The sequence below is a fragment of the Hemitrygon akajei genome, chromosome 3 (assembly GCF_048418815.1).
Source record: "Hemitrygon akajei chromosome 3, sHemAka1.3, whole genome shotgun sequence".
In the NCBI taxonomy this organism is placed as follows: domain Eukaryota; kingdom Metazoa; phylum Chordata; class Chondrichthyes; order Myliobatiformes; family Dasyatidae; genus Hemitrygon; species Hemitrygon akajei.
The window spans coordinates 173260759-173274374 of NC_133126.1; the positions used below are offsets into that span (position 1 = coordinate 173260759).

Sequence of the window (13616 nt, forward strand, 5' to 3'; positions counted from 1 at the left end):
TCTACAATTTAAAGAGTAACAGTCTGAGACCTTTTTAACTAGAGGGTGACTAGAAAAGAAATTCCTTCCCTTTAATTCATTTTTCTAATCCTCCTGCCATTGCTATGCCTTTTTTTGTTGGGCATGTCTAGTCCAGTGGTATTTATACCCCTGTGCTTCATCCCTTGTGATTGGTTAGTCCTCATCCAATCAGATTTTCAATTTCCCACCTTGTTTACATTCGAACAGAGTGGAAGCCTGATTGGATATCTAGAAAGAGGCTTTCATATCTGTGATGTGTGATCAGGGAGGGGAATGTCAATATTTTAGGGTATGTTAATATCAAGTAGGAGCAGGTGTTGGGACTCATGAAAAATATGGTGGATAAATCTGCAGGTTTTGATGGGATTTATCCCAGGTTATTGGGGGAGGCAAGAGTGGAAATTGCTGGGGATTTTACTGAATTCTTCACCACTGGTAAGGTCCTTGAGTACTGGCGAATAGCCATTATTTTTGCTCTGATTATGAAGGACAATAGTAACAAACTAGGAAATTATAGGTTACTCAACCTTATTATGGTGAGGAAGTTATTGGAGAAATTCTTGAGAAGAGGATCTGGAAAATCATAAGTTTATTAGGGAAAGTCTGCATGGTTTTGTGTGGAGGAGGTTATGTCTTACAAACTTGATTGAGTTTTCTGAAGAGTTGGCAAAGTTGAATGATGAGGGAAAGACAATGGATGTTGTATACCTGGATCTTCGTAAAACTTTTAACAAGGTCCCTCATGATAGGCTAATCCATAAGATTAAGGCACAAAAGACAGAATAATGGTGTTATACTGATTTGACGACTGTGATCAAAGGTGTAGACAAAAATCAGTACTGAGATCGCTGTTATTTGTGATAGCATTTATGTGTGTATATATATATATGACTTACACAACAATGAAAGTAGGACAATTAATAAGTTTACAGATGACAAAAATTAGAGAGTTATGGATGCCACCTGGCCTTCTGAGTTCAGCATTTTGTGTGTGTTGCTTTGGATTTCCAGTATCTGCAGATTTTTTTCATGTTTGAAATAGTGAATAGAGTTTAATCCAGGTAACTGTGAGGTGTTGCCCTCTGTAAAGTCAAATGTGAGAGAGAATTATACAGTAAATGGCATGGCCTCTGGGAGCATTGATATACAATGGGATCTCCAGGTGCTCCCTCACAAGTGCATATAGTGAAAAAGAAGGCCTGTGCCATATCTGCCTTAATTGTTCAGGCTGGTCATGTTGTAGATGAATAAAACTTTGGTTAGGCCAGATTTGGAGTTTAATATGTAGTTCTGGTCAGCACCTTACAGGGAGGATGTGGAAATGTTAGAGAGGGTGGAGAAGAGGTTCATCAAGATGTAGCTTATATTGGAATATATTAGTGAAAGAGGGAGGTTAGATAAACTTGAATTGTTTTCTCTGGAGCATCATAGGCTGAGTGGTGACCTGGTAGAAGTATTTCAAATACTATAAACTGCACATTGCACACTTAGACAGAGATGTAACGTAAAGATTTTTACTCCTCGTATGTGAAGGATGTAAGTTATAAAGTCAATTCAATTCAAATTAGGAGAGGTGTTGATAGCCAAAAATCTTTCTGGTGGAAATATTAAATACTAAAGGGCATAGCTTTGAGGTGAGGGGGAAATGTTTAACAAGATTTCTGAGCGGTAGATTTCTGGAAAGTATCAGGTAGGGGGACTGGTCAAAGCAGAATCAATAGTAATTTTTAAGGGGCATTTAGGCATATTAACTGGGAATCCAGAGACGTGGAGAATATGCAAGCAGAAGGGAATGATTTAAAATTAGCACAGTCAGCATGGACATTATGGGCTGAGGAGCCTCTACTGTGCTGTACTGTTCTTTATTCAATGTAACATACTCTCACCCAGTTTAACTAATTCTGATATAAACCACCATACCACTCTAACAACTAGTTAAAGTGTTATTCAGTCAACATCATCAGAAATATAGTCAACATTCTGATGTTCACTAATTCAACTTGGGGTACTGCTCCTCATCCCATTCAAACTGGTTACAAGATGTAAAAATGGAAAATTGGAAAAAGGCATATTTTTAAACGGCTCGCATATTATATTTATTTATTCATTGTGAACACTGTTGAAGAATATGAGAAAACTAGATGCATTTAACTTTCCGAAGTCCCCATTATGAGAGGTAGAAATGGGTAAGGCCAACCAACAGAGCTCTGGTGAAGCTATACAGGCCAATCCCCTGTAAAGTGGATACAATGGATTACAGAAACATTGATGAACTCCAACCATACCATCAACTTTAGAGGATGATGGAGGCGGGAGGTCTATGCTCCAGTGGGAGCTAAGGGCTCAACCTAACATGAATTCCACTAATTTCACCATTACTGAAACAGCATGATCAATTTCAGATTCAATTTATTACTTGATTTTAAACCCCTCAGCTGCCACAGTGGGGTTTGAATTCATGCCTCGGTACTAACAGTCCAGAACTCTGTCTACTAGTTCTGTAACAACCACCACATCAACATACCCAAAAATCACATCACTAACTGTTATGTTTTGTAACTCAAAAATATAGTCTAGTTATAGGAAAGGAAGACAAGAGAGCCAGGAATACAAATCTAACATCATATTTTACTTCAAGTGAGGCACGCACATATGACATAGTCGTGTCATGATGTATGCAATTCACTTATTTTTACATATAAACCATAATTAATTATTTAGACCATAAGACCATAAGACAAAGGAGCAGAAGTTGGCCATTCAGCCCATCAAGTCTGCTCTGCCATTTCATCATGAGCTGATCCAATCTCCCCATTAGTCCCATTTCCCCACCTTCTCACCATAACCTTTGATGCCCTGACTACTCAGGTACCTATCAATCTCTACCTTAAATACACCCAATGACTTAGCCTCCACTGCCAACCATGGCAACAAATTCCATAGATTCACCGCCCTCTTGCTAAAAAAATGCTTTCGCATCTCTGTTCTGAATGGGCGCCCTGCAATTCTCAAGTCATGTCCTCTCGTACTAGACTCCCTCACCATGGGAAACAACTTTGCCTTATCCACTCTGTCCATGCCTTTCAACATTCGAAATGTTTCTATGAGGTCCCTCCTCATTCTTCTAAACCCCAAGGAGTACAGTGCAAGAGCGGTCAAATGTTCCTCATATGTTAACCCTCTCATTTAGATGGACAATAAGGGATGAGCCAGGAACAGAATTAGCTGGTGAGTTGTTGGTTATGGAGTGTGCTGTGTTTTGATATTGAAGAAGGAAACTGGCGAGCTTCTACTGACAGTGTTCTTTGGACTCTTGACAAACCTTTCCACCAAGCCATTTGTAGTTGGATGGTATGGTGCAGATGTAATATGTCTTATTCAATTCATTTCCAGGAATTATGGGAACTGTTCCACCACAAATATTTATCTATTATCCTAAGTGTTCTGGAACACCAGTCTTCACGAAAAACCTTCTCAGCACATCAACAGTGTGCAAGGCTATAGCGGAGCAGATTGGGAATACTTCTCACCACTTTGTAGATGCATCCACTGCCACTAAGAAATCTGTGCCATGAATGGTCCAGCAAAACCCATAGATCCTCTGCAACAGCAATGTAGGTCATCCACAGGAATGGAGAGGCACTGCATCTGAACATGTTGGCCTCCTGAACAGTGCATGGCAAGATGCTCAATCTGCTGATCTTTCTTGGGCCACCAGATAATGCCTCTCATCATCTTGTACACCTCTCCACCACTCCAAGAAGAAAAGGCCAAGTTCACTCAACCTTTTCTCATAAGGCATACTCCCCAATCCAGGCATCATCCTTGTAAATCTCCTCTGCACGTTTTCTATAGTTTCCACATCCTTCCTGTTGTGAGGTGACCAGAACTGAGCACAGTACTCCAAGTGCAGTCTGACCTGAGTCGTATATAGCTGTAACATTACCTCTCGGCTGTTAAACTCAATCCCATGGTCGATGAAGGCCAATGCACCATATGCCTCCTTAATCACAGAGTCAACCTGTGCAGCAACTTTGAGTGTCTGATGGACTCGGACCCCAAGATGCCTCTGATCCAACACACTGCCAAGATTCTTACTGTAAATACTATATTCTGCCATTTTCTTTTTTTTTCTTAATGTATATTTGCTCAAGCTTTTCACTCCACTGTAAGTCATCCCTACAATTGCCAAGATCCTTTCCTTAGTGAATACTGAAGCAAAGTATTCATTAAGTACCTCTGCTATCTCCTCCGGTTCCATACACACTTTTCCACTGTCACACTTGATTGGTCCTATCCTCTCATGTCTTATCCTCTGGCTCTTGGGGTTTTCTTTAATCCTGCTCGCCAAGGCCTTCTCATAGCCCTTTCTGGCTCTCCTAATTTTATTCTTAAACTCCTTCCTGTTAGCCTTATAATCTTCTAGATCTCTATCATTACCAAGTTTTTTGATCCTTTCGTAAGATTTTCCTTTATTCTTGACTAGATTTTTCAACAGCCTTTGTATACCACGGTTCCTGTAGCCTACCATCCTTTCCCTGTCTTATTGGAATGTACCTATGCAGAACACCACGTAAATATCCCCTGAACATTTAACACAGTTCTGCTGTACATTTCCCTGAGAGAACATCTGTTTCTAATTTATACTTCCAAGTTCCTGCCTGGTAGCTTCATTTTTCTCCTTACTCCAATTAGACACTTTCTTAACTTGACTGTTCCTATTCCTCTCCAATGCTATGGTAAAGGAGATAGAATAGTGATCACTATCTCCAAAATGCTCTCCCACTGAGAGACCTGACACCTGACCAGGTTCATTTCCCAGTTCCAGATCAGTACAGCCTCTCCTCTTGAAGGCTTATCTACATATTGTGTCAGGAAACCTTCCTGCACACACCTAACAAACTCCACCCCATCTAAACCCCTTGCTCTAGGGAAATACCAATCAATATTTGGGAAATTAAAATCTCCCACCACAACAACCCTGTTATTATTACACCTTTCCAGAATATGTCTCCCTATCTGCTCCTCGCTGTCCCTGTTACTATTGGGTGGTCTATAAAAAACACCCAGAGGAGTTATTGACCCTTTCCTGTTTCTAACTTCCACCCACAGAGACTCAGTAGACAATTCCTCCATGACTTCCTTGTTTTTTGCAGCCGTGACACTATCTCTGATCAGCAGTTCCAAGCCCCCACCTCTTTTGCCTCCTCCCTGTCTTTCTGAAACATCTAAAGCCTGGCACTCTACGTAACCATTCCTGCCCATGAACCATCCAAGTCTCTGTAATGGCCACAACATCATAACTCAAAGTACTGATCCACACTCTAAGCTCATCCACTTTTTTCATGATGCTTCTTGCATTAAAAGAAAAACATCTCAAACCATCGGTCTGAGCCTATCCTCCCTTTCGCACTGTCTCCAAGCTTTCTCTATTTGTGAGCCAGCCACCCCTTCCTCCGTCTCTTTAGTTCAGTTCCCACTCCCCAGCAATTCTAGTTTAAACTCTCCCCAGTAGTCTCAGCAAACCTCCCTGCCAGGATATTAGTCCCCCTCGGATTCAAATGCAACCTGTCCGTTTTGTACAGGTTACCCCTGTCGCAAAAGATGCCCCAGTGATCCAGAAATCTGAATCCCTGTTCCCTGCTCCAATCCCTCAGCCATGCATTTATCCTCCACCTCACTCTATTCCTATACTCACTGTCGCGTGACACAGGCAGTAATCACGAGATTACTGCCTTTGAGACTCTGCTTCTCAACTTCCTTCCTAACTCCTTGTAGTCAATTTTCAGGACCTCCTCCCTTTTCCTACCTACGTCGTTGTTACCAATATGTACCACGACTCTGGCTCTTCACCTTCCCACTTCAAGATATCTTGGATGTGATCAGAAACATCCCGGACCCTGGCACCTAGGAGGCAAACTACCATCCGTGTTTCTTTCCTGCATCCATAGAATCGCCTGTCTGACCCCCTAACTATAGAGTCCCCTATTACTGCTGCCTTCTTCTTTTCCTTACCCTTCTGAGCCACAGGGCCAGACACCAATACCTTTCTTAAATCACTTTCAGTTGGCTTTATTGCAGGGATGCATGCAATATGCAGTTGGCATGCATATGGTAGATGGATTTCCATAAAAGTTGTAGTTGTCTTAGGCAATCACACCCCCACAATGCTGGCCCTAATGTTTTCACCACATACAAGCTCAATGTAGTTGCTGTATTTCACTGTTATGACTGTCATTCCCAAAGGAATTAGCTTTTCTCTAGTATAAGTTCATATTTGGCTATCTCCAGGCTTCAGTTCAGTATCTTTGAAATGCTCTTCAAACTCATTTTGTGGAATGACTGAAACAGCTGAGCCAGTGTGCAATTCCATTTTAATTAATTTGCCATTCACTTCTGGTGTAAGCATATTGCTTGTCTATTGTTAGTCTTCACATTGTAAATCTGAAGGCTACCTAGTCCTGTGTCACTCTCATATTATCAGACTTTTCATCAACAACATGCAGATTACTTCTCTTTTTGAAAATGCAACTTGACTTTTGATCTTTTTCTCTTCCCTGTGTATTCCATTTATTCATGTCTGCCCAACATGTTCTTTATATGTGTCCTGCTTTGTTTTATCTTCTTCAAGCTGCCTTTAAACATGCATTGGTTTGATGTATGTGCGGTCCTTGCTGCATTGGTAACAGAATTTGTTCAGCCAGTCTGGTTTCTGTTCAGACAATGCAATTTTATTCACACAAAATGCTGGTGGAACACAACAGGCCAGGCAGCAGTTTGTGTGTGTTGTTTGAATTTCCAGCATCTGCAGATTTCCTCGTGGTTGCAATTTTATTCACACTCACTTTCATTCCTTTCACTTTCATTCCTTTCACTTTCATTCCTTTCACTTTCATTTCAACTCAAATGCGTTTTTGTCTGCTGTATCCATTGATACAGCAATTTCAACTGTTCTTTAAAATGTAAGCTGTGCTTCAGCTTGGGGCCATTCTGCATGCTTTCTTGTAAGATTCCACAGTCTAAACATCTCTCAGTGCATTACTAATACCAAACTGACTATGCTCGGACAATCTCTTCAATCCTGTCTTGTAAACTGAAATGGATTCCCCTTCTTTTGATTCCATATATGAAACCTAAATTATTCTGCAATCAGCAATGGTTTCAGTTCTAAATATTCCTCCATTACTTTCACAGTATCAGCAAAGCTCATTTTGGTTAGTTTGGTTGAAGCAGTCAAACTTCTAGGCAAACTGTAGGCCTTTCTTCCCCCAAGCCATCAGACTCCTCAATACCCAGAGCCTGGACTGACACCAACTTACTGCCCTCTGCTGTGCCTATTGTCTTGCTTATTATTTACTGTAAAGCCTGCACTGTTTTGTGCTCTTTATGCAGTCCTGGGTAGGTCTGTAGTCTAGTGTATTTTTTTTTTGTCTGTGCTGTTTTTATGTAGATCAGTGTAGTTTTTGTACTGTTTCATGTAGCACCACAGTCCTGAAAAACGTTATCTCGTTTTTACTGTGTACTGTACCAGCAGTTATGGTCGAAATGACAATAAAATTGACTTGGCTTGACCTGACTCTAAATCCAATACACTCAACAAAACTGGCACTTATTTTTCACTGACTATTTCATTTGCTTCAAACTACTCAATTTGTTCAGTATAGATGAGCCAGTTATCTGTTGTCCAATGGAACACGTCTATCTTTCTGATGAAGCCAGCCATTTCGGCCTTATTTCCATTTATTATTTTTATCACCTGGTACTTGCTCTTTATGAACCCATGAATTTGTCCATTTCCTTCCTTTTTTAAAACTCAAATGTCTTCGCCTCTTGCAAAGATAGCGTGCCACATTTTTAAAAACTCAAATGTCTACTTCAACAAGTAGGTAGTCGTCTCGGGATCATTTAAAACTTCCTCATGCCATTGTTATGTTTGAAATCCAAAACATAAAATGATTTAATAGGAAAACAAGAGAGCCAGGAGTGTGAGTCTAACTTCATTTTTACTTTAAGTGAGCTGCGCACATATGACATGGTAGCATCATGATGTATACAATTCACTTATGTTTACATATAACCTGTAATGAGTTATTTAAATAAACAATGCTTAATCAAACAATATATTTACAATATTACTCAAATAGCAAAGTTAGAGAGTGGAAGAATGAAATCTGTAAAAAGGATCTCGGGTTTAATCTTAAATCTGTGCACACTTGCTGTTTTGAATAGATGCAGCCATTTGTCCAAGTTTCAGGTTGGTGGCTGGCAAGAAGATGTCAAGCAGTATAAATCATTCAGGATGAGCAGATTATTACAAACACTAGTGCAGCACAGCAGCTGTTCTTCACTGCAGAAAATTATTCTATCCATGTTAAATTCATGTTCTGTCCTTCATGAATATTTTATGCTTCAATCAGTAATGCAGCAGAGAATATGGAGTTTTATTCAGTGTCTCTGTCCAACATTGGAGGGCGTTATTATTACCTACTGGAATTTGATCTGAGATTTCTCTCATTTATTCTACTAGATGGATCACTGTTTTTTCTGATAATTCATATGGCTTATAATACATAATCACTTTTGGTAGCTATATACTTTTGAGCCATTTTCAAACTTTAAGCTTCAAATCTAGACCGAAGACAAACCGATGTCTCATGATGCTGATTTATGGGCATTATCTAAATAATCTATTGCATGCTATTGATGATAGTATTCTGCGATATTGGAATTAGATGCATGAGTTCACATACACTAAATAAATAAATGCAAGAAAAGGGAACAAAGCATGGTTTTGTCTGAATGTAGATTCTATAGAGGGTGCTTATTCCTTGCAGCAGACAATAAGTGTGGTTCTAATTAGCTTCATCTTTTTTGTTTTTCTTATTTTTTTAAGAACAAAGATTGAAACACTTAAATGCATAACAGCAAGAGTTTTGGTTTATATTGAAGATTATTTAAATAACTTCTAATTGAACCTCATGGTAAGAGAAAATACATGTGCATGTATATTTGTGTGTTAAGATATGAACATGTCAGTGAAAGATGCTAACACCCATTTGTTTTGGATTTCAGGTCTTCGCCAGACATCCACTAAAACTCCTGGAAAGGTTACATTAAAAGTTGAAAAAATAACTGCTACTTTTGTTGTCAAAAATGGCACAGTTAGTGGAGAGTTTCACTGGCAGGTTTCACCAAGCCAACATCATCAGCTAATCACTGGGTACCAAATGAATTGGTCAGAAATATCTACTGCTAACAGACCATTTGTTATGCCAGAGAAGGCCATCTCCCAATATCAAATACTGTCTCCAGTAAGTTCACAGTATGACGCTGTGCTCATGGGAATTACGGGGAAGGATGGAAAACCTTCAACTTCTATTTCTCCTATGGTGAAAGTTTGCTATTTTATTTACAGATGCTGGTAAATATTAGACATATTTAAACAGAATATATGTGCTACAGTGATAATGATCTTATTTAAAGGATTTTACTTCCAAAATGAGTACCAAGTGGGTCTGGAAGAACACACACTCAAATTTACTAGCCTAAAATTTAGTCAAGGAAAATTCCTGGGTCTAAGGTCAAAATTAGAGAATACCGCTTAATTTTGATTGGCTTCTGACATTCTTTTAGGAGCCAGTGTAAAAACCAAGAATAACCAGATTAAATACTCTGGGTTTGCTGGATTCAGCAGCAGGTTCACCTGTGTTTCATGGAGCTGCCCTGGATACTATGAGGTAGACAGATCCCAGTCAGACAGACAGCTGAGTGTCTGACTGGAAACTGGGAATAAGATGTCACCAATAAGTTCATCCTCTGAACACATTTAATAGCAAATTTAGGTTCAGTTTCTGCTTGCAAAGTTTATAAATATAAATTATCTTCACTTCAGTGATAACCAACTTGCTCTTTCTTTCCTATAATGTATTTTTGTGGCTCTTTTGATATGTTTATCTCATTTATTAAAAGTTGAAACCAACAGATAATATTTTGAGTAGATTCATCAGAATAAAGTCAGGATGTGACGGGAAAATTTAAAGTGATTGATTGAGAATTCCCAGTTGTTTTAAAAATGATTATAGTTTTGGTAGTGATTAAGGAAAGACTACTTCCTGTACTTAGCAAATCAGTGATGAATTCTCCTTGACCCTGACAGCAATTTACCACCAAAAACAGATGTTAACCAGGCACTCAAGATATTGAATGCTGCCATCACCAAACGAGAAACAGCCTACCCTGAAGCATTTCAAACCATAGTCAAGGATATCAGTCAGGCTTGCTTGAAGAAATCTCTGCCCAATTATCATTAGCAAATAACCTACAGCACTAGGGATCCCAACACACTCACCCACTGCTATGCTACGATTAGGAATGCCTACCGTTTCACATCTAGACTGCATTTTGGGAAATCTGATCACTTGGCTGTCCTTCTCGTACCTGAATACAGGCAGAGGCTAAAGAGATAAGAACACAGAAGTGGTTGTGGAAGGCAGATGAGCTGCGCTCAAGGACTCAGAGGATATGAATGAATACACCATGGATGTTACAGACTTCATTAATACAGCCATAGACAAGTGTGCCTCATTAAATCACTCAGTCTTTCCCAACCATAAAGCCTGGGTGAACCATGATATCTGCTGAGGGCCAGATCAGAGGCATTCAGGACTGGTGACAAGAAGTCCAGGTACAACCTCCGGGAAGTCATTTTGCATGCAAAATGGCAATTCCAGACCAAACATGAGTCACTGGTGGATGTTTGATGACTATGACTGGGCTTGAATGCTATTACCTTTTAACAAAGTAAAACCAAACAGCATAGGTGACAAGACTTCGCTTCCAGGTGAGCTCAATGCCTTCTATGCTCACTTTGACCATCAAAACATGGAAGGACCTTCACAAACTCCTGCAGCTCCCAAAGACCTTGTGATTTTGGTCTCTAAGGCTGACATGAGAGCATCCTTCAGGAGGGTGAAGCCACAGAAAGCATCTAGCTCAGATGGGTACCTAGCTGAATACTAAAGGCCTGTGCTGATCAACTGACTGGATTGTCCACTGATAACTTTAACCTCTCATTTCAGTTGTCTAAAATACCCACCTCCTTCAAGCAGGCTTCAGTTATACCAGTGCCTAAGAAGAACAAGGTAACCTGCTTCAATGACCATCCTCCAACAATACTTACATCCACTGTGATGAGTGTTTTGAGAGGTTGGAGATGAAACATATTAACTTCTGCCTGAGATGTGACTTGGATCTGCTCCAGTTTGCCTACCAGCATAACAGCAAAGCTAACTATCTTGATCAGACAAATAAATGCGGACTAGGATCAAACTCACTTTATTCACAAGCTATATCATGGGGAGTCTGCCTCACAATCAAGGTGTCCTGGACTCCAAATAAGCAGTGGAGGGTCCTTTCTTTTATACAGTACTAAAACAAGATGTTCATAATTTTAGTCTTAACCACAAAAAAACCCATAGAACCAAATAAGTGCATCCATAGCAAAGGCATTTTTAATCATAGAACCGAGAGTAACTAAGTCATATAAATGTACATTTCCTTTTTCTGCACTCACTGTTGCATCCTGATTACAAAAGACTATTTGCTGTAAGTCTAAGGTTAGGACATTGAGTTACAAAGGACATCCTTGTAGTTTGAGGCTGTGCCCTCTGGTCCTAGACTCCCCCACTATAGGAAACATTCTCTCCATGTTAAAATTAAGATTAATTTTAAATGGTTTTTGCGTAAAACAATAACAGACTTCAATCCCTGGAAACTTTAATGGTCATTCCTCTCTGACTACAACATATACAGATTGTATTCCTACCATAAGAAAAGCATAATCTTTGATAATTCAGCTTATGTTCCATTTTCTTTATGGGCAAAATCAAAGGCCTTGATCTACATATACTTACTGGTTTTTAAAGCTGATTGCACCTTTATTGCAAAGAGCACCGGCATAATTTGGCTGATATATGCTGGTACTGTCCTGATGACTCTTGCCTTTGGTCAGTACATTTGGTTCATTCTACTATAAGTCCTGTCCAGAATCATTAAGCTATTCAAATATAAATGGCAATAGAGGGTCAAAGCTGTTTTACTGATTTTATTAATTAATTTCCCTTACTCCTGTCTGCACTTTTGTTTCTTGTGTTCTGAGAGTGACCTCTGCTGCTGGAGATTTGTATAAAAGCTACTTTAACGTATTTGGGGACCATTGGAAATTTCATCAGTTTACCAGCATTCCATAATAAAACGCTTTTGAGCTGTTGGTTAGATTATAAATTACAGTTCTTCTGTTCTGTTGCTTACAGGATCAACCGTTTGTAACAATCCCCAGTCTTCAGCCTTCAACGACATATTGGATTCAGGTTCGAATCCTGACTACAACAGGGAAAGGCCTAGCAACTGTTAAAAGTTTTCAAACACCACAAGTTTACAGCATAGCCTTATAAAGGTTGGTCATATGTTGTACTCAGTCTAATTGCTGTGAATCAAATTATTTGTGCACATCAAGCTGAAAATAACAATTGTTGAGACAAGGTTACTTTTTGCGTCACAGGCACACACTGTCTGCTGCACTCTATTCTCAGCACAGTCTGATAATGATAGTGCACAAACTGAATACTTCTTCAATAACAAAGAGACATTTTTAGTTCAAACTATAGCTAAATCATAAAGCTGTGACAGATTTGACAACGGCGTGTATTTTATTTTGGGCAATTTATACGTGTTCTATTTCATTGTCATAATTTAATAAACTACTTTGATATGTTGTCATTAAGCAGCATACCGTTCAGCCCAACAAGACCATGCCAAGCATGGTGTCCACCCATCTAGTCACAATTTCCTGTGCTCACCCCATATCCCTCTAAGGCCCTGCATATCCCTATCCAAGTATTTCTTAAATTATACTATTATATGTGCTTCAACCACTTCCTCTGGCAGCTCATTTCAAACACTTAACACCCTCTATGTGAAAAAATTGCCTCTCAGGTCCCTTTTAAATCTTCCCCATCTCACCTTAAACCTATGCCCCCTAGTTTTGGATTCCCTGGGGGAAAAATCCTGCTGCCATCTCCTTACCTACACCCCTCATGATTTTCTGAACTACTATAAGGTCATTCCTTGTTCTCCTATGCTCTAAGGAATAGAAACTAGAACAGTACGGGCCTTTCAACACATGATGTTGTGACAATCTTTTAACCTACTCCAAAATCAATCTAGCCTTTCCCTTCTGCACTGCCTGTAACCGTCCATTTTTCTTTCATCCATGGGCCTCTCTAAAAGTTTCTTAAATGCCCCTAATGTATCTGCCTGTACCACCCCCTCCTGGTGGAAATGTACATCCTGGCAACATCCTTAAATCTTTTTGGAACTCTTTCCAGTTTAGCCCTATCTTTCCTAGGACAGGGTGATCAAAACTATAAATAGTAGTCCAAGTGTATCCTCACTAACAACTCATGCAATGCAACATAATGTTATAATACTTCACTCAATGCCCTGGCTGACGATGAGTGTGCCCTGTCTACTTGTGACACCACTTTTAATGAACTATGCTCTTGTATTCCTAGCCCCCTCCCGTTCTATTAAAGTTC

At 39.6% G+C, this 13616-nt stretch overlaps 1 protein-coding gene across 2 annotated transcripts in view; it reads left to right on the forward strand.

The window, feature by feature from the left end:
- The window catches only part of anos1b (anosmin 1b), a 139101-nt gene that overhangs the window by 121964 nt on the left and 3521 nt on the right, over window positions 1-13616 (forward strand). For both annotated transcript variants that reach the window (XM_073041350.1, XM_073041351.1), the window contains exons 12-13: window positions 9094-9332; window positions 12333-12475. In XM_073041350.1, coding sequence (XP_072897451.1) covers window positions 9094-9332; window positions 12333-12473 — 380 coding nt within the window. In that variant the 3' untranslated portion in view covers window positions 12474-12475. The remainder of the gene's footprint in view (window positions 1-9093; window positions 9333-12332; window positions 12476-13616) is intronic.